Source organism: Mobula birostris, chromosome 5, assembly GCF_030028105.1.
Source record: "Mobula birostris isolate sMobBir1 chromosome 5, sMobBir1.hap1, whole genome shotgun sequence".
NCBI lineage: Eukaryota > Metazoa > Chordata > Chondrichthyes > Myliobatiformes > Myliobatidae > Mobula > Mobula birostris.
The window spans coordinates 81,490,552-81,513,099 of record NC_092374.1 but is presented as its reverse complement, the minus strand read 5'-3'; the positions used below and the strand labels follow the sequence as shown (position 1 = coordinate 81,513,099).

The window sequence follows — 22,548 nt, the reverse complement described above, 5'->3', positions numbered from 1 at the left end:
AGAGTATCTTATCATACAAGAAGTCCATTCAATAATCCTTTAACAGCTGCATAGAAGCTGTCCTTGAACCTGGTGGTACATGGTACCACACAGTACGAGCACTTCAGCCATCACCATTGTGCAAAACCTTTAACCTTCTCCAAGATCAATCCAACTCTTCTCTCCCATAAAACCCAATTTTTTTTAATCCATGTGCCCATCTAAGAGTCTCTTAAATGTCCTGAATGTATCTGCCTCTACCTCCACCCTTGGCAGCGTGTTCTAGGTAGTTACGATTCTCTGTGTATAAAGGCAATCTCTGATGTCCCCCCCTATACCTTCCTCCAATCATCTTAAGATGATCTTGGTTGGTGATGAATATTGGTAGCTCGCTTTGAGGCGGTTGATGTTGCGATGTTTGCTGAGCCTGGCAATTAGCTTGCCGACATTTCATCACCAGTCAAAGTGACATCCTCAGGGTGCAGTTGTTGGCATTTCTCTCTGGGAGTACTCACGTTCATAAGTCCCCGTTCGGTTGACTCTGCACTCTGAGGATGTCACTTCGACTGGTGATGAAACATCTGCAAGATAACTGCCAAGCTCTGAGGACACAACAACATCAAACATCTTAAAATTATGTTCAAAGTTCAGAGTAAATTTATTATCAAAGTACATGAATGTCACCATATACAGCCCTGAGATTCAGTTTCCTGTGGGCATACTCAGTAAATTTACAGAGTAATAACCAAACCATAACAGAATCAATGAAAGAACACCCAACTTGGGCATTCAACCAGAGTGCAGAAGACAACAAACTGTGCAAATACGAAAAGAAGAAATAATAATAATAAGTAAGCAATAAATATCGAGAACATGAGACGAAGAGTCCTTGAAAGTGATTGGTTGTGGAAACATTTCAATGATGGGGCAGGTGAAATTGAGTGAAGTTATCCCCTTTGGTTCAAGAGCCTGATGTTTGAGGGGTAATAACTGTTCCTGAAGCTCTTGTACCTTCTTCCTGGTGACAGCAGTGAGTGGCCTGGGTGGTGGGGGTCCCTTTTGATGGGGGCTACTTTCCTGCAACAGTGTTTCATGTAGATGTGCTCAATGGTGATGGACTGGGCCGTATCCAATACTTATTGTAGGATTTTCTGTTCAAGGGCATTGGTGTTTCCATACCCTTCCTATGGTGTTAGCCATTGTCACACTGGGAAAAAGACGCTGGCTCTTCACTCAATCCATGCACACACAGTGTTACTGTCAACATCTATGATACGTGCTTTCGGGCTTTTCGGGAAAGGGGAGAAGAGAGAGTATCTGGGGTGGGAGGGGTCTTTGACTATGCTGCTGCTTTACTGAGGCAGTGAGAGTATAGACAGTCCATGGAGGGACAATAAATTTATGAAACTTGAGGTGCAAGTATGCTTAAGATGGCTCCTTAAAACCTTAATTCCCCTAAACAGATAACATAGAGGGTGATTGGGATTGAGGATTCTTGGTTCAGTTGATGGTAAAATTCTGAGAGTTAGATACCCTACTCTGTCCCATATAGCTGATGTACAACTTCCTTCTTGTCTAGCCCTTAACCTTTCCCATCCATCTGGCTTCACCTATCACCTTCCAGCTAGCCTCCATGCCCTCCTAGCACCTTTTTATTCTGGCATCTTCCCCCTTCCTTCTCAACCCTGAAGTAGGGTCTGAGCTCGAAACGTAGATTGTGTATTCATTTCTAAAGATGCTGCTCGACCTACTGAGTTCCTCCAGCATTTTGTGTGTGTTACGATGGTTATAGGATTCCTCACCTGTTGAAGTCAGGCTCAATTGGCTATGAACCTGACAAACGTTTTGCATGCGTGACATTTACAACAGTGGGAAACAATAGGAATATGGGCAAGACTTTCAATGAGGAATCCTACAAAACATTGTGATGTCAATGGCCAGAGCACAGTTGAATAAACGGGCCATACCTCCCCCTGCTGGCTGAGTGAGGAACATCAACCAGAAGATTAGACTACACCGAGATGGGAAGTTCAGGTTCAAAAGTTAAATCTATTTTTTATATCGGTTTTATTTGTCACAGGTAGATCAGAATACATAGTTTGCAGTGTGCTGGGGGCAGCCCACAAGTGTTGCCATTGCTTCCGGTGCCAACATAAAATGCCCACAATTGACTATGGTGAATCTGTACAGCGTTTTGGAATGTGGGAGGAAACTGGAGCACCCAGAGGAAACCCACATGGTCACAGGGAGGATGTACTCTTACAGACAGCGGCGGAAATTGAACCAGATCTCTCGATTGTTGACACTGTAAAAATGATGTGGTGATCATCGGCTTTAAGAGGGTGAAGGTTCATGGCCAGAAGTAGGTGGGGGAGACAACAAGCCAGGCTAAAATGCAGAGGAATGAGGCCTCTTCTACCCAGCACCTTATTGGCAAATGGGATAACTACACTTGCCCCATCATTAACATGTTCCCACAAGCAACGGACTCATTGTCGACTTTTCATCTCACGTTCTCGATATTTGTGCTTATTTATTTATTATTATTATTTATTTATTTTTGTACTTGCACAGATAGTTGCCTTCTGCACACAAATTAAACACTCACACTGGTGCGGCCTTTCATTGATTCTGTTACGGTTATTCTGTTATGGATTTATTGAGTATGCCGACAAGAAAATGAATCTTATTTGTATACGGTGACATATTTGTACTTTGATAATGAATCTTCCTTTGTGCCAACCTCTACGCGATCATGTTGTGACAGATTTACTATCACTGACATATGTTATGAAATCTGTTGTTTTGTGGCAGTGCAGTAAAGGCATCCGTTAGTCTTCAGAGACCATGGATCTGCACCTGGAAAGTCTTCACTTTCCAGGGCGCAGGCCTGGGCAAGGTTGTATGGAAGACCAGCAGTTGCCCATGCTGCAAGTCTCCCCTCTCCACGACACCAATGTTGCCCAAGGGCCGATACAGCTTGGCACCGGTGTCGTCGCAGAGCAATGTGTGATTAAGTGCCTTGCTCAAGGACACAACACGTTGCCTCGGCTGGGGCTCGAACTCACGACCTTCAGGTCGCTAGTTGAATGCCTTAACCACTTGGCCACGTGCCCAGTGCAATACATAAAAATTATTATACATTACAAGTAAATCAATTTAAAAAACGTGCAGGAGCGGAATAGTGAGGCAGTGTTCATGAGCCATTCAGAAACCTGCTGGTGGTGGGGAAGAAGCCATTCCCTAAACATTGAGCGGGGCTTTTCCAGCTCCTCTACTTCCTCCCCAGTGGCAGTAATGAGCAGAGAGCATGTCCTGGATGGTGATGGATGCCACCTTCTCGAGGCACCACCTCTTGATGACGTTCTTGATGGAGGGGAGGCTTGTGCCTGTGATGGACTGGCTGAGTCTACAGCCCTCTGAAACCTCTTTCAATCTTACACATTGGAGGCTGCGTACCAGGCAATGAGACAACCAGTCAGAATGCCCTCTGTCATGCATCTGTATAAATCTGCTGCAGTCTTTGGTGGACATAACAAATCTCCTCAAACTCCTAATGAAGTGTAGCCAATGTCAAACCCTCTGACAAAGGCAGTACTTGATAGTGGTGGGCTATAATCTCATCTCACATCAAGCTGAGCCGCCCAGAAAAATGGAACCGACAGCACAGAAACAGGCTATTCAGCCCAACTTATCCATTCCAACCAGTGTGTTAGCCCTTCCGCAGAAATTCCATGTTCAGCATATGGACCTTAGCCTCCCACCCTAATCATCTAGAAAATTTCTTAAACACAGTCAGCAACCCAACTTCATTCACTGTCCTGGAGTGGATGAAGCTGCTGAAGGTCTGGTTGCTAAGGACACCACATTTGGCCCAGGTCCCTGTGAACCTCTCCTGTTCTCTGTTCATATACCAGTCCAAGTTTCAATGTACCTTCCTTTACCATTTACTCTGACAGCTCGTCCTACAGGGAACTGCTGTCTGGGTGATTCCCTTTTGGATCCTTATTGAATTTCTCCCCGTCACCTTGGACCTGTGTCCTCTGCTTCTGGGGGAGGGGGCAGGGGTGGGGAGGGGATTTGTGCGCATTCACCATGTCTGTGCTCCCATGATGTTGTTCATCTCTGTTAGGTCACCCCTCAGTCTCCCGTGGAAAAGGGAATGTGTTCCTGACCTGCCCAACGGCTCTCCGTGACTCAGTCCCTTGAGTCCTGGCGACATCCTCGTGAATCTCCTCTGGAGTCTTTCATCTTAATTCCTTCTTTCCTGTAGCAGGGCTGGTGGAACTGAACACGATGCAGTCTTACTGATGTTGTGTACAACTGCTGTATGACCCCCCCACCTCCTGTACTCAGTGCCCTGACTGATGAAGGCCAGCATGTGAAACGTCCCCTTCACCATCTTGTCTACCTGTGACACTATGAGGGAACTTTGTACCTGAACTTCTTCTGGTAGTTCTCAACATCACCTGGAGTGCAAGAGTTAGGATGTTGCATTGGGGTTGTGTGGGGCTTGGTTCAAAGTTCAAACTAAATTTATTGTCAAAGTACATATATGTCACCATATACAACCCTGAAACTTTTTTCTTGCAGGCATACTCAGTAAATCCAACAACCATAATAGAATCAGTGTGCAAAAGACAACAAACTATGCAAATATAAAAGAAAGAGAAATAATAATAATAAATAAATACGCAATAAATATCGAGAACCTGAAATGAAAAGTTTTTGAAAGTGAGTCCATAGGTTATGGGAACAGTTCAGTGATAGGACAAGTGAAGTTGAGTGACGTTATCCTTTCTGGTTCAAGAGCCTGATGGTTGAGGGGTAGTAACTGTTCCTGAACCTGGTGGTGTGAGTCCTGAGGCTCCTGTACCTTCCTCCTGATGGCAGCAGCGAGAAGAGAGTGTGTCCTGGGAGGTGGAAGTCCCTGATGATGGACGCTGCTTTCTTGCAGAACGCTCCATGTAGATATGCTCAGTGGTGGGGAGGGGTTTACCTGTGATGGACTGGGACATATCCGCTACTTTTTAAGATTTTCCCTTCAAGGGCATTGGTGTTTCCATACCAGGCTGTGATGCAACCAGTCAGTATACTCTCTGTCACACATCTATAGAAGTTTATTAAAGTTTTGGATGTCTTAGAACATAAAACATAGAAAGCCTACAGTACAATACAGGCCCTTCGGCCCACAAAGCTGTGCCGAACATGTCCTTACCTTAGAAATTACCTAGGCTTACCCATAGCCCTCTACTTTTCTGAGCTCCATGTACCTGTCCAGGATTCTCTTAAAAGACCCTATCATAACTGCCTCCACCACTGTCGCTGGCAGCTCATTCCACGCATTCAGCACCGTCTGTGTAAAAAACTTACGCCTGACATCTCCTCTGTACCTACTTCCTTAATCCTTCAAACTGTGTCCTCTCGTGCTAGCCAATCTAGCCCTGGGAAAAAGCCTCTGACTATCCACATGATCAATGCCTCTCATCATCTTATACACCTCTATCAGGTCACCTCTCATCCTCCGTCACTCCAAGGAAAAAAGGCGGAGTTCACGCAACCTGTTCTCATAAGGCATGCTCCCCAATCCAGGCAACATCCTTGTAAATCTCCTCTGCACCCTTTCTGTGGTTTTCACATCCGTCCTATAGTGAGGTGACCAGAACTGAGCACAGTACTCCAAGTGGGGTCTGACGAGGGTCCTATACAGCTGCAACATTACTTCTCGGCTCCTAAACTCAATCCCACAATTGATGAAGGCCAATGCACTGTATGCTTTCTTAACCACAGAGTCAACCTGCACAGCAACTTTGAGTGTCCTATAGACTCAGAGCCCAAGATCCCTCTGATCCTCCACACTGCCAAGAGTCTTTCCATTAGTACTATATTCTGCCGTGATATTTGTCCTACCAGAATGAATCACCTCACACTTACTCACTCTTACTCACTCTTCCTTCAGTTAGTCCTGACGAAGGGTCTTGGCCTGAAACATCGACTGCACCTCTTCCTAGAGATGCTGCGTGGCCTGCTGCGTTCACCAGCAACTTTGATGTGTGTTGCTTGAATTTCCAGCATCTGCAGAATTCCTGTTGTTTGCACCTCACACTTATCTGGGTTGAACTCTATCTGCCACTTCTCAGCCCACTTTTGCATCCTATCGATGTCCCGTTGTAATCTCTGACAGCCCTCCACACCATTCACAACACCTCCAACCTTTGTGTCATCAGCAAATTTACAAACCCATCCCTCCATTTCCTCATCCAGGTCATTTATAAAAATCACAAAGAGTAGGGGTCCTAGAACAGATCTCTGAGGCACACCACTAGTCACTGACATCCATGCAGAATATGACCTGTCTACAAGAACTCTTTCCCTCCTGTGGGCAAGCCAGTTCTGGATCCAGAAAGCAATGTCCCCTTGGATCCCATGCCTCCTTACTTTCTCAATAAGCCTTGCATGGGGTACCTTATCAAATGCCTTGCTGAAATCCATATACACTACATCGCCTGCTCTACCTTCATCAATGTGTTTAGTCACATCCTCAAAAAATTCAGTCAGGCTTGTAAGGCATGACCTGCCTTTGACAAAGACATGCTGACTATTCCTAATCATATTATGCCTCTCCAAATGTTCATAAATCCTGCCTTTCAGGATCTTCTCCATCAACTTACCAACCACTGAAGTAAGACTCACTGGTCTATAATTTCCTGGGCTATCTGTACTCCCTTTCTTGGATAAGGGAACAACATCCGCAACCCTCCAATCCTCCGGAACCTCTCCTGTCCCCATTGATGATGCAAAGATAATCACCAGAGGCTCAGCAATCTCCTGCCTCGCCTCCCACAGTAGCCTGGGGTGTATCTCGTCCAGTCCCGGTGACTTCTCCAACTTGATGCTTTCCAAAAGCTCCAGCACATCCTCTTTCTTAATATCTACATGCTCAAGCTTTTCAGTCCACTGTAAGTCGCCAAGATCCTTTTTAATAGTGAATACTGAAGTAAAGTATACATTAAGTATCTCTGCTATCTCCTCCGGTTCCATACACACTTTTCCACTGTCACTCTTGATTGGTCCTATTCTCTCATGTCTTATCCTCTTGCTCTTCACATACTTGTGGAATGCCTTGGGGTTTTCCTTAATCCTGTTCACCGAGCCCCTTCTGGCTCTCCTAATTTCTTTCTTAAGCTCCTTCCTGCTGGCTAGCCTTATAAATCTTCTAGATTGCTATCATTACCTAGCTTTTTGAACCTTTCGTAAATTCTTCTTTTCTTCTTGACTAGATTTACAACAGCCTTTGTACACCATGGTTCCTGTACCCTACCATCCTTTCCCTGTCTCATTGGAAGGTACCTATGCAGAACACCATGTAAATATCCCCTGAACATTTGCTATGTTTCTTCTGTACATTTCCTTGAGAACATCTGTTCTCAATTTATGCTTCCAAGTTCCTGACTGATAGCTTCACATTTCCCCTTACTCCAATTAAATGCTTTCCTAACTTGTCTGTCCCTATCCCTTCCCAATGCTATGGTAAAGGATATAGAATTGTGATCACTATCTCCAAAATGCTCTGCCACTGAGAGATCTGACACCTGACCAGGTTCATTCCCCAATACCAGATCAAGTACAGCCTTTCTTGCTAAATCTTGGCAAACTCCTTAGGAAGTAGAGATGCTGACGTGCTTTCTTCTTAATTGCTCTTACATGGTGGGCCCAGGACAAGTCTTATGAAATTATAACATCAAGGAATTTAAAGTTACTGACACTCTCCTCTTCTGATCCCCCATTAAGGAGTGGCTCATGGACTTCTGATTTCCTCCCCCTGAAGTCAATAATCAGCTCTTTGGTCTTGCTGACATTGAGTGAGGGGTTGTTGTTGCGGCACCACTCTGCCAGATTCTCAATCTCCTTCCTGTTTACTGATTTGTCACCACCTTTGATTCAGCCAATGACAGTAGTGTTATCAGCAAACTTAAACATGGAATTAGAGCTGTGCTTAGCTATACAGTCATAAGTGTAAAGTACGTAGACCAGGGGACTAAGCACGCAGACTTGTGCACCTGTGTCGATGGAGATCATGGAGGAGATGTTGTTGTCAGTCTGAACTGTCTGGGGTCTGCACACAAAGAAATCCAGGAACCAATTACACAAAAAGGTATAGAGGCTAAGGTCTAGAAGTTTATTGATTAATTTTGAGGGGGTGATAGTGTTGAGTGCCAAGCTGTAGTCGATAAAGAGCATACTGATGTATGCATCTTCACTGTCCAGATGTTCCAGTGTTGAATGAAGAGCCAATGAAAAGGTATCTGCTGTGGACCTGTTGTGCCAGTAGGTAAAATGGAGTTGATCCAAGTCGCTTCTCAGGCAGGAGTTGAAATGTTTCATCACCAACCTCTCAAAGCACTTCATCACAGTGGATGCAAGTGCTACTGGATGATAGTTATTAAGGCAGGTTAACAAGTTCTTCTTAGACAGCGGTATAATCGAACCCTGCTTGAAGCAGCTGGATACCTCAGACTGCTGAAGCAAGGGGTTAAAGATCTCAGTGAACACTCCAGCCAGTTTGTGGGGCCAAATTTCGACTGCTCTATGCAGTCCTGGTCACCTACCCCCATGAAGGATTTCAGTGGACGTGAAAGAGGGCAGAGAAAATTTGCAAGGAGGACCTGAGTTGTGGGGAAAGGTTGCATAGGTTAGGACTTTAATCCCAAGAGTGCAGGAAAATGAGGGGCGATGATAAGGAGGAATAAGGAATTAAAAGGGGTACAGATAGTGTGAATAGCCTTCCCTCCTCAGCTTGGATGAGACTAGTACTAGAGGTCATAGTTGAAAGGTGAAATGTTTAAGGGAACCTGAGGGGGAACTTCTTCACTCAGAAGTTTGTGCGAGTGTGAACAAGCTGCATGGAAGAGGTGGATGTGGGTTCAATTATAACATTTAAGAGAAGTACGTGGATGGGAGGGCTGTGGAGGGAAATGGTCCGGGTACAGATCGACGGGACTAGCCAGAAAACCAGGTTGATATGTACTAGATGGGCCGAAGGGCAATAATGCTTAATGACTCCATGACACGCAAAAAGGTGGAGATCATAGTGAAGAGGACTTGAGGACACTTCAAGCGGATATGGCTATGTTCAGAAAATGGTCAAAATCCTGACTCTAAGCCAACCTCAGCAATGGACCGCCTCTTGATCTACCATGGATATGACCCTGAGCACCTCTCTGACACAGTCTTCCCTTCACTACCTTGTACAGTCCATGTATAATTCATATTCTGTCTGTTGTCTGTACCTGCAAGTAATCAGAATCAGGTTTAATATCACCAGTATACGTCATGAAATTTGTTAATTTTGCAGCAGCAGCTCAATGCAATACATGATAATAGAAAAAATACTGTGAATTATAGTAACTACATATATTAAATTGTAAAATTAATTTATGGAAAAATAGAACTAAAAAAGTAGTGAGGTTGTGTTCAGGGGTTCAGTGTCCATTCAGAAATTGGATGGCAGAGGGGAAGAAGCTGTTCCTGAATCACTGAGTGTGTGCCTTCAGGCTTCTGCACCTCCTCCCTGATGGTAGCAATGAGAAGAGGGCATGACCTGGGTGATGAGGGTCCTTAATGATGGATGCTGCCTTTCTGAGGCATTGCTCCTTGAAGATGCCCTGGATACTATGGAGGCTGGTGCCCACGATGGAGCTGAATGAGCTTACAACTCTCTGCAGCTTATTTTGATCCTGTGCAGTAACCAACTCCCCAACCCTGTCCATATCAAAGGGGGATGCAGCCAGTTAGAATGCTCTCTGCAGTAAACTTGTGAGTGTCTTTGGTGACATACCAAATCACTAAATCACTTGTGAGGTCAAGAGTCCATTTTATCTTACGAGGGGAGTATTCAATAGTCTTATAACAGTGGGGTAGAAGCTGTTCTACCTGGATGCTGTGTATTTCCTGGCTTTTGTGCCTTCGGCTTGACAGGGGTGTCCATACAGATAATTTCATAACAACCTTGCACTCAATGTCAGTAAGACCAAAGAACTGATTGGGGACTTCAGAAAGGGTAGGATGAGGGAACACACACCAGTCCTCATAGAGGGATCAGAAGTGGAGAGAGTGAGCATTTTCAAATCCCTGCATGTCAACATCTCAGAGGATTTAACCTGGACCTGATACAATTACAAAGAAATCACAACAGAGGCTATCTTTCATTTGGAATCTGAGAAGATTTAGTATGTTACTAAAGCCACTCGCTAATTTCTACAGATGTACCATGGAAAGCATTCTAACTGGCTGCATCACTGTCTGGTACTGGGGGTGGGGGGAATTGGTTACTGCAGAGGATCGAAAAAAGCTGCAGAGAGTTGTAAATTCGGTCAGCTCCATCATAGGCACTAGCCGCTGTCGTATCCAGGACATCTTCAAAGAGCAATGCTTCAGAAAGGAGGCATCCATTATTAAGGCCCCCATCACCCAGGACATGCCCTCTTCTCATTGCTACCATCAGGGAGGAGGTATATATAATTTACTGTAGTTCACAGGTTTTTCATGTGTTATCATATATTTCATTGTGCTGCTGCCACAAGACGACAAATTTCACGACATAATGCCAGTAGTATTAAACCTGATTCTGATTCTGGTTCTAATCAGAAGATCGAGGTCGTACACTGGATAAGCAATAATGCATTGCGGAATCGAGTTTTTCAGAAGGGGCGCTATGGCAACGTATGGTTAGCATAATGCTTTACAACGATTGGGGTCCATTTCTTGCCACTGTCTGCAAGTAATTTTTGCGTTTTCCCCATGACCATGTGGGTTTCCTCCAGGTACTCCAGTTTGCTTCCCACGTCCTGAAAGCGTGTGGGATACGAAGTTAAGAGCATGCTGTGTTGGCAGCAGAAGAATAGTGACACCCACGGGCTGCCCGCAGCACATCCTCGAACTGTGTTGGGTCTTTGGCGCAAATGCTAGGTTTCACTGTATGTTTTGATGCTGTTGAGAGCCCCGGCGGTCAGGGTCAACCATGGACGCTGCATCCGACTTGTCTGGATATGTAAGCGAGGGCAGTCAGGGTGCAATGTTGAGACTTTATAAAGCACTGGTGAGGACTCACTTGGAGTATTGTGAGCAGTTTTGGGCCAGTTATCTTAAGGAAGGATGTGCTGACATTGGAGAGGGTTCAGAGGAGGTTTCTGGGATTGAAAGGCTCATCATATGAGCAGTGTTTGATGACTCTGGACCTCTACTCTCTGGAATTCAGAAGAATGAGGGTGGATCTCATTGAAACCTATCGAGGCCTCAATGAAGTGGATGTGGAGAGGATGTTTCCTATGGTGGGGGTGGGGGGGTGCGGTCCAAGACCGGAGGACACAGCCTCAGGATAAAGAGATATCCATTTAGAGCGGTGATGTAGAAGAACTTCTTTAGCCAGAGAGTGGTGAATAGGATAGAAATCTACAGCACATTACAGGACCTTCAGCCCACAATGTTGTGCCGACCATGTAGCCAACTCCAGAAACTGCCTAGAATTTCCCTACTGGCTAGTCCTCTATTTCTCTAAGCTCCATGTACCTATCTAAGAGTCTCTTAAAAGACCCTGTTGTATCCGTCTCCACCACCGTCGCTGGCAGTGCATTCCACACACCCACCACTCTGTGTGTGAAAAACTTACCCCTGACATTCCCTTGGTACCTACTTCCAAGCACCTTGAAACTATGCCCCCTCGTGTTAGCCATTTCAGCCCTGGGGAAAAGCCTCTGGCTATCCACATGATTAATGCCTTTCATCATCTTATACACCTCTATCAGATCACCTCTCATCCTCCGTTGCTCCAAGGAGAAAAGGCCAAGTTCACTCAAACTACTTTCATAAGGCATATTCTCCAATCCAGGCAACATCCTTGTAAATCTCCTCTGCACTCTCTCTATAGTATCCACGTCCTTCCTGTAGTGAGGTGACCAGAACTGAGCACAGTACTCCAAGTGGGGTCTGACCAAAGACTTGTACAGCTGTAACATTACCTCACCGCTCTTGAACTCAGTCCCATGGTTGATGAAGGCCATCACACCATACGCCTTCTTAACAACACTCTCAACCTGTGCAACAGCTTTGTGTCCTATGGACATGGACCCCAAGATCTCTCTGATTCTCCACACTGCCAAGAGTCTTACCATTAATATTATATTCTTTTTTCAAATTTGACCTACCGAAATGAACCACTTCACACTTATCTGGGTTGAAGTCCATCTGCCACTTCTCAGCCCAGTTCTGCATCCCATCGATGTCACGCTGTAACCTCTGACAACCCTCCACACTATCCACAATAGCCCCAACTTTTGTGTCATCAGCAAATTTACTAACCCACCCTTCTACTTCCTCAACCAGGTCATTTATAAAAATCACAAACAGGAGGGTCCCAGAACAGATCCCCATGAACCACCACTCGTCACTGTCCTCCATGCAGAATACAAAGAATCTGCAGCCGCCCTTTGTCTTCTGTGGGCAAGCCAATTCTGGATCCACAAAGCAAGGTCTCCTTGGATCCCATACCTCCTTACTTACTGAATGAGCCTTGCATGGGGAACTTTATCACATGCCTTACTGAAATCCATATACACTACATCCACTGCCCTACCTTCACCTGTGGAATTTGTTACCACAGGCAGCTGTGGAGGGCAAGTCACTGGATATACTTAAGGCAGAGGTTGATAGATTCTTAATTAGTCTGGGCATGAAAGTTTACAGGGAGAAGGCAGGAGATTGGGGCTGTAAGGGAAAATAGACCAGCTATGATGAAATGGTGGAGCAGACTTGGCCTAATTCTTATGGAGATATGGAGAGCAAGCTGTTGCCCATGTAGCAATCTCCCCCTCTCCACACATCTGATGAGCCCAAAGGAACGGCAGAGACTGATACAGTTTGGCACCAGTGGCGTCACTGAAGTTGAACTCAATTAAGATTGCCTTAGGGATTCCAGCTCGATTTTCCCTCAGGGTTGAATCCCGAAGCCTTCCCCATGAGTGGGTAGAGCCACAAGGCAGCAGAGGTTTGAGATCAGAGTTTTTCTTCTCCCAAGTGAGCTGTCAACCAAGGCTGATGAGCCCCATCTGCCCGAAGCAACTGATTTTAAGGTGTTAGTAACCTGCCTTGGCCCCTACTCTTGTCAGTAGAAATGGCTCCTCCAGGCTAAGCCACACGTGACAGCCAGGAGCTGGACTTGGTTGTCAGAGGCTATTTGAGGTGCTCGCTACTGGGAGCATTTAATAGGGAGTGGGAGCTTATCCCCATTACCACCACCAGCTAGAACAACCTGAAGGAACCTAAGGTTTCGAAGCCCCTCTGACAAATAAAGCTAATCTTTAATCGTTACAGTTACAGAGAAAGTGCAGTGCAGAGAGACAGCAATTTCAGACTAACAGAGGGAAGGAGCTCCTTTGGTAGAGCCATATCTCTTCTCCCCTTTCCTATCGGGCAGAAGATACAAAAGCCTGATAATATGTACCACCAGGCTGAAGGGCAGCTTCTACCCTGCTATTATCAGACATTTCATTTTATCATACGAAAGGTCTATTTAATAGTCTGCAAGTCACCCTTGGGCAAGCACCCTGCTCAGCCTCACCTCCCCCCGCCACCAATCAGGGTCAGGTGAAACCATGGGAGCAGGTCGTGGATGGTTGTATATCATAAGCCCTGGTGACGTGACCACTGACACCAGGCAGATAATCTCTGAGGAGTATTGATAGTGGCTGGGATCACCTGTCTTGTGAAGACACTGCCCAGAAGGTGACAATGGCAAACCACTTCACAGGAAAAAATTCCCAAGAACAATCATGGTCGCCCATGTCATCCAACATGGCACAAAACAAACAAATACATAAAAAAATGAAGTCTTGATCTCCTGGTCTACTTCATCATGACCCTTGCAGCTTACTGTCATCCTGCACTGCACTCTCTCTGTAACTGTAACACTCTATTCTGCATTCTGGTTTGCTTTACACTACCCCAAAATATTTGTGTACACAATGATATGTCTGGATGGTTGGGCCAATCAGGCCTGATAACACACTGTATAGCGTCATAGAAAAGTACAGCACAGAAACAGGCCCATCGGCCCATCTAGTCCATGCTAAACCATTTAAACTGCCTACTCCAATCGACCTGCAACAGGACCATAGCCCTCCATATCCCTCCCGTCCGTGTACCTATCTTCACTTTTCTTAAACATTCAAATCAAGTTTGCAAGCACCACTTGTGTTGGCAGCTCATTCCACCCTCTGAGTGAAGAAGTTTCCCCTCATGTTTCCCTTAAACTTTTCACCCTTCACCCTTAACCCCTGACTTCCAGTTGTAGTCCCACCGAACCTCAGTAGAAAAAGCCTACTTGCTTCTACCCTATCTATACTCCCCATAATTTTGTATATCGCTATTAAATCTTCCCTCAATCTTCTACATTCCAAGGAATAAAGTCCTAACTTTTCAATCTTTCCTCATAACTGAGGTCCTCCAGACCCAGCAACATCCTTGTAAATTTTCTCTGTACTCTTTCAACCTTTACATCTTTCCTGGAGGTAGGTGACACACAATACTTCAAATTAGGCCTCACCTGTGACTAATACAACTTCAACACAACATCTCATCTCCTTTTCTCAGTACTTTAGTTTATGAAGGCCAATGTTCCAAAAGCTTTATTTTTGCCCCTGTCTACCTGTGATGCCACTTTCAATGAGTTATGTACCTGAATTCCCAGATCCCTTTGATCCACCACACTCCTCAGTGCCCTACCGGTCACTGTGTAAGACCTACCCTGGTTGGTCCTGCTGAATTGAGCGGTAAGAGCTCAAAGGGCCTGATACCATGTTGCATCTGTAAACCAGGGGCTCCCAATCTGGGGTCCACAGACCCCTCGGTTAACGGTAAAGGTCCGTGGCATAAAAACAGTTGGGAACCCCAGCTAAACAAATATTAGAATGAGCACAGGAGGAACTGGGAACTTTTCTGGCTGTGGTACAGCCTGGACAGGTTATTGATGATGTTCACTCCTAGGAACTTGAATTTCTCGATCGTCTTTGTCACCTTACTTAGCCTCCGCTGATCTCTTGGTGTTGCAGGGACTGCAAAGGGCACGGGGAGGAAGGTACTCAGCACCAGGAGGACAGAGCAGCTCTCCAGGAAATGACCGATGGAGGAATTTCTGGGCAGCTACATCATCTTCCTCATCCTGCTCTTCATTGAAACCAAAGGAATCCCCCCCGCCACCCTCGCTCTCATCATTCTCAACATGTTCATCTTCCTGGCGCCCGAGCTCAGCGTGGGCGAAGTCTGCCTCAGCGTCACCACCACGGTCTACATGTGTGAGTGGCAGCGGCTGCTGCTCGCCCCCCTGCATCACATTGATATCGATCACCTGGGCTTCAACATGGCCTCGCTGGTGTGGAAGGGCAGCCGGCTGGAGCGGCGGATTGGCAGCGCCCGTTTTATGATCTCCGTCTGCGTCTTCGGCCTGCTGACCGGCCTCATCTACCTGTCCATAAAGGCCGGCCTCTCCCACCTGCTCAACGAAACCTTCAATGCAGACTGCGCTGTGGGATTCTCAGGTAGTGTGGGCCGGAGCACATAGGTACACCGGTGTGGGCTGGTGACCGTGACAGTTAACCCAGGGTCTGGGAGGGGACGGATACAATGGGTTCTGGGAAAACGCGGACTATGCTGTGGGATTCTCAGGTGGTACGGGCCGGAGTGTACAAGGACACCGGTGTGGGCTGGTGACCGTGACCATTGACCTGGGGTCTGGGAGGGGACGGATACAATGGGTATCTGGGAAAACGCGGACTATGCTGTGGGATTCTCAAGTGGAACGGGCCGGAGTGTACAAGGACACCGGCGCGGGCCAGTGACTGTGACCATTGACCTGGGGTCTGGGAGGGGACGGATACAATGTGTATCTGGGAAAACGCGGACTATGCTGTGGGATTCTCAGGTGGTACGGGCCAGAGTGTACAAGGACACTGGTGTGGGCTGGTGACCGTGACCGTTGACCCGGGACCGGTGGGGGGGGCGGTGGTGAGGGGAGGAGGGTACAATGGGTATCCAGGAAATCACGGGGTTAGGTGGTGTTTGGGGAGGGTTAGGAGGGGGGAGGACAAGTAGGGGGAGAGAGGAAATGCTAGAGACAGAGGAAATGCTAGAGACAGAGGAAGAGAGGCTGGGGGCAGGGAAGGAGAGAGAGAAGGAGACAGTGGGATAGAGAAAGAGGGAGAGACAGATAGAGAAAGGGAAAGAGTGGGAAAAAGGGAGGGGAAGATAGAGAGACAGAGGGAAGCAGAGGGAGGAGGGGAGAGAGGGAATGGCAGAAAGGGAGGGAAGAAAGAAGAGAGAGACAGTGGGATAGAGATAGAGTGAGTGTGTGCATGCGTGTGTATGTGTGAGATCATGCGTGTGCGCATTTTGCACCTTCTCCCCCGACTGCGTGAGTTTCCCCTTGCTCCATGGGTACACCAGTTCCTTCCCACATCTGAATGACGTGCAGGGTCAATGGGTTAATCAACTGCTGTGAATTGCCCTCCCTTAGTGTGTGGGAGAGGGGTGGAATCTGGGGGGAATTGATGGGAATGTGGGGATAATGACATGAGATCGGTGTAGAGAAATTGGTGATGGTTGGCACAGACTTGATGGGCCAAAGGGCCTGTTTTCCAATAGAGAATAATTCGGACTCTGTGGAAACACACTCCACCTCAATAGAAATTCAATAATCAAGAAACGGATTAAAATTGGTCAATTGATAAATCGGTTAATATTTTTCACATGAACCAAGGTCCACAAGAGATTCTTGAATAACACACACAAAATAGTGGAGTAACTCAGCAGGTCAGGCAGCATCTGTGGAGGGGAATAAATATGCTGTCCATACAGACCATTCCTCACATCAGTATGTTGAGGTAGCACAAGGGAAAAGCAGTAACAGAACTGAGTGTTAAAGTGACAGAGAACGAACAGTATACAATGTCCATAACCAAGTAGATTGCGAGGTCAAGAGTCTATCTTATTGTACTCTTCTAATAGTGGGGTAGTGGGTTCATTCAGGTTGTTATAACCTTGGGGAGGTAGTGGGGACAAGCTCCCACTACCCATTAAACGCTCCCAATGGGGAGCGCCTCAGACAGCCTCTGACCACCAAGTCCAACTCCTGGCCTTCACATGCGGCTTAGCTACCAAGCCCAGTGGAACCGTTTCAACTGACAGGAGGAGAGGCAAACACGGATTACTGGTGCCTTAAACCCAATTTCTTTGGACAGGTGGGGCTCTTCAACTGTGGTTGGCAGCTCACCAAGGAGAAGAAAAACCCTGATCTCAAACCTCCACTGCTATACCCACTCATAGGAAGGGTTTCAGGAGTAAACCCTGAGGAAAAATTCTGGAGCTTGAGTCCAGAAAGCAGGTTGAGTTCAACATTGACTGGCAACTCCTGCGAATCCACTGGTTCCAAACTCTCTCGGTCTTTGCCGTAGCTTTGGATTCATCAGCTGTGTGGAGGGGGGAGCCTGTTGCATGGGTAACAGCTTGATCTCCATACCATACTGCCCTGGTTTGCCCCTCTCATAGGGAACATCCATGGTCGACCCCAACCAGTGGAGGTCCTCAGAGAGAGTGTGACAGAACCTGTCCCTGAGACCGGTGGTACAGGCTATTAGGCTTTTGTACCTTCTGCCCTTTGGGAGAGGGGAGAAGAGGGAATGCCCAGCAACTGTTTCATTGGCCTCCTCTTGTTTCTCTAACAGGAATCCTTTTTGCTCTAAAGGTGATTAATAATGGCCACTGTGCAGACGGAAACATCCCAGGGCCATTCCAGATCAAGAAACGAGACGCTTGCTGGGCAGAGCTCGCCTTGATCCACTTACTCTCTCCAAGGTAAAGTGTCACCCTGAGTGACTGGGATGTGGGTTACACACACATGTGAGGACAGGACGTTGCTGGGAGGTGGGATTGACCGGGATGTGTGAGTTGGGGTGGAGGATGGGAGGACATTGCTGGGAGGTGGGAGGTGGAGAAGATCTCAGGAGACCCAGAACTGGAGGAGTGATGAGTGCCACGGCAGGAACAGCCACTGCCTCCCAGCTCCAGAGACTCTGGTTCAATCCCCACCTCTGGCACTGTGCAGGTGCATGTGTGCAGTTTGCATGTTCTTCCTGTGACTGCATGAGCTTTCTCCCTGGTGACCTGATTTCCTCCGACCTCCCAACGATGTGCAGGGTGGGTGGGTTGATCGACCAATGTGAATTGTCCCCCTAGTGTGTGAGGGCGAGGGTCGCATCTGAGGGTGGGAGGTGGGGAGTGGGGAAGTTGATGGGAATGTGGGGAGAATATAAACCGTGATTGATGTAAATGAGTGGTTAATGTCAGCATGGATTCAATGGGCTGAAGGGCCTGTTTGTGCTCTCTATCTCTCTACGGTGAATGGAGGGGTGGAGATGCATTTCTGCGAAAGGAGATGTAAGGTGCTGCTTCCCTCTGCTAGCCTGCAGGTCACCCTTGGGCAAGGTGTAGCACCTGCTTAGACCCCCCGATCAGGGTCACATGAACCCATGGGAGCAGGTGGTGGATGGTGTACAAGCAGCTGGGGAATATCACAAGTCCTGGTTATGTGACCACTGATGCCAGGCAGACAATCTCTGAAGAGTATTGATAATGGCTCGGGTCACCCATCTCGTAAAGACAATGCACAGAAGAAGCCAATGGCAAACCACTTCTGCAGAAAAATTTGCCAAGAGCAATCACGGTCATGGAAAGCACATGATCACCCATATCACATGACATGGCACATGATCATGATGATGATGATGATGTCTCTATGACTGTAACGATTTTGGTATAGAGACCAACATAACACAAGTGATGGTGGGAAGGTATGGGACAGGAGGAGGGAGATGGGGAGAGGAGCCAATGGGAGGAATATTATTATTATCTAAAGGGTAAAGCCTGGAGCTCAGTGATGTTATGAGGGATCTAGCTGTTATGGTGCATAAGTCACAGGTCAGCAGGCAAGTTCAACAGGTAGGAAACAAGGCAAGTGGTACATTGGCCTTTATCGCAAGGGCATTGGAGTTCAGAGATACGGTAGGATTCAAGAATGTCATTTCCTGTCCACAAGTGTCTGGAGAGCAAAATAATTGTTACTCCGGATCTGACGCAGCACAAAAAAAAAACAATGAGGTAAAGAACACAACAATAAAAAACACAATAAATACAAATATGTAAGATAATATATCTATATAGATTGATTGTATGTCCATAAAGTGACATGGGGCACAGGAATGTCTGTGACTCTGACAGGAAATGGTAAAGCAGTGGTGCTTGGATGTGTGCTGGGGTGGGTTGGTGGGTGGAGGTGTTGATCAGCCTCACTGATTATGGAAAGTATCTGTTTTTGAGTCTGGTCCTGGCGTGGATGCCTCAGAGCCTCCTTCCTGATGGGAGTGGGACATGAGCAGGGTAGGATCCTTTATGATGTTACTGGCCCTTTTCTAGCACTGTTCAGTATATACAGCATGTCCTTGATGGTGATGTGACGACCCGGTGTGAAGCCTTCCTGTCCACTGCAGTGCAGTTTCCGGACCAAGCGGAGATGCAGCTTGTTAAGAGGTCACACCTGGAGTGCTGGGCACACGTTTCATCCTGTCCTGTAAGTCAGGACACTCTGGCACTGGAGACGGTCCAAGGGAAATTTACTGGGTCAATCATGGAAAGAGACCCCTGTCCCATCTCCAGTTTCAAAGGAAATTGGGTCATTTCTTAATGTTTAGGAGAATGAGAAACATTCTGACTGAAACATCTCAGACCCTGAGGGGATGTGGAGAAATTTTCTTCAGTGGGAGATTCTCGAAGGTGGGGACAAAGTTACGGAAGGGGACTTTTATCACTGAGGTGTGCAGGAACCTCTGAATCGCTGGGATACTCCACACCCTGGGAGCTGTGGAGGCCGGAACACAGGGAGATGTAAATAAAAAGACGGGAACTTTTTGAAGATTGGTGGAATGCAGGTGATGGGGAACTGGCACAGAAGGGGAAGTGAGAATGTGGACAGATAGATTAACACTGAGTAACACTGTATAACACTGGGGTATGGTACCGGTGGGGACGGGTCTGTCACTGTATAACACTGGGGTATGGTACCGGTGGGGACGGATCTGTCACTGTATAACACCGGGGTACAGTACCGGTGGGGATGGGTCTGTCACTGTATAACACCGGGGTACAGTACCGGTGGAGATGGGTCTGTGACTGTATAACACTGGGGTATGGTACCGGTGGGGACGGGTCTGTCACTGTATAACACCGGGCTACAGTACCGGTGGGGATGGGTCTGTGACTGTATAACACTGGGGTATGGTACCAGTGGGGATGGGTCTGTCACTGTATAACACCGGGGTACGGTACCGGTGGGGACGGGTCTGTCATTGTATAACACTGGGGTACAGTACCAGTGGGGATGGGTCTGTGACTGTATAACACCAGGGTACAGTACCGGTGGGGACGGGTCTGTCACTGTGTAACACCGGGGTACGGTACCGGTGGGGATGGGTCTGTGACTGTATAACACTGGTACGGTACCGGTGGGGACGGGTCTGTCACTGTGTAACACCGGGGTACGGTACCGGTGGGGATGGGTCTGTGACTGTATAACACTGGGGTACGGTACCGGTGGGGACGGGTCTGTCACTGTATAACACTGGGGTATGGTATCGGTGGGGATGGGTCTGTCACTGTATAACACTGGGGTACGGTACCGGTGGGGATGGGTCTGTCACTGTATAACACCTGGGTATGGTATGGGTGGGGATGGATCTGTTTCTGTATAACACCGGGGTATGGTACTGATGGGCTCGGGGGAATGGGTCTGTCTCTATATGTCTACTAACAACATTACTCTCAAGTCCCTTACCATATACTACACGGTGTACTTACTGTCTCTGAATTTAATATCTGCGGAGCGTTGAATTGTTCTGCTCTAGACTGGTACCGGAATTGTTACAAATGAACTAACTGTACAGACTCTTTTCTCTTTTCTGCCTAGATCTTCGTTTGTTGGCCATCTAGCAGGCATCTTAGTTGGTTTAGCTTATGTGAAAGGTCCCCTCAGAACGATCATTAATTGGTTTACCGGCAAAGAACACGGTAACGTGCAATTTTCAGAGTGCTGCCTCGTGCGGAATCTCCAACTGGACCAGGAGCCTATCAGAGGTGGGATCATCAAAGTTGTTCATTTTTCTTTTCGCGCTGCTTAGTGATGGAGAGTTTGCACACCTTACGTGGCCTGGGGCATTTTCTGAGTTTGCGACCTGCCAGGCCAGTGGACCTCATGATTCTGAGGTCCTCAGTGGTGCAGAGGGTAGAGCTGCTGTCACACCACACCAGAGACTCGGGTTCGAGAGCTTCATGTGGAGGTTGCATGCTCTCTCTGTAGAATTATGTCCACGTACTCTCTACGGCCACGTGGGTTTCCCCAGATGCTCCCGTTTCTTCCCACATCCACTTAAGTGAATTGCCTGCTGTAAGTTCCCCCTTGAGAGTGTGGTTTTGGTGGGAGAATCTTTGGGGAGAGTAGGGAGTGAATAAAATTGAATTAATGTTGTGGGGCATGGCAGCAGAGCTGGAAGAGCCTAGGACAGGGCTGAATGGCCTCTTTTGCTTCTGTACCTTTGCTAATGGGCACTCCAGCTGGACAGGGAGCATGGGGGTGGGCAGAAAGGACTTCACGGTGGTGTGTCCTGATACATTTTTTCTGTAAAGTGCCAATAATTCACTGTCCAACTGATTTGAAATTCCAGTAGTATGGTATTATTTGAACTGTCGGAGGCTCCAAGTCCTGCACTCTCTTCCCACTTACCAGGACCCCGTGTCCCAGACTTCCTTTACATTCACTGGGACCTTGGTTCCTGCTCCGTTTAAACCCTCTGGGACCCCGTCTCCCGCTCCCTTTATACCCAACGGGAGCCCGTTTTCCACTCCTTTAAACCTGCTGGGACCCTATGTCCCGCTCCTTTTAAACCTGCCGGGACCCCATCTCCCACTTCCTTGAAATCCACCAGGACCCCACCTGCTGCTGCCTTTAAACCCGCCAGGACCCCGTCTCCCACTCCCTTTAAACCCTCCGGAACCCTGTCTCCTGCTCCCTTTATACCCAACAGGAGCCCGTTTTTCACTCCTCTAAACCCGCCGGGACCCCGTCTCCTGCTCCCTTTAAACCCTCCAGGACCCTATGCTCCTGCTCCGTCTAAACGCTCTGGGACCCCGTCTCCCACTCCCTTTATGTCCTGTTTTCCACTCCTTTGAAATCCACTGAGACCCCATCTCTCGCTCCCTTGAAACCCGCCAGGACCCCACCTCCCACTCTTTTTACACCCTCCGGGACTTTAGCTCCCATTCCCTTGAAACCCAACAGGATCCATCTCCCAGTCCCTTTAAATCCACTAGGACCCCATCTCCCACTCCCTTTAAGCCCACCAGATCCTGTCTCCTGCTCCCTTTAAACCTACTGGGACCCCATTTCCACTCCCTTTAAGACCACCGGGACCCCGT

The 22,548-nt window shown here is 47.5% G+C and overlaps 1 protein-coding gene across 1 annotated transcript; it reads left to right on the top strand.

Moving 5' to 3' along the window:
• The first annotated feature begins 15,154 nt into the window (after nucleotides 1-15,154).
• On the top strand, nucleotides 15,155-22,247 carry LOC140198363 (rhomboid-related protein 4-like). The gene is made up of 5 exons (XM_072259460.1): nucleotides 15,155-15,569; nucleotides 17,751-17,880; nucleotides 21,044-21,120; nucleotides 21,450-21,520; nucleotides 22,158-22,247. Exons 1-5 carry the CDS (start codon nucleotides 15,155-15,157, stop codon nucleotides 22,245-22,247), a joined length of 783 nt encoding a protein of 260 aa, XP_072115561.1.
• Nucleotides 22,248-22,548: the final 301 nt, after the last annotated feature.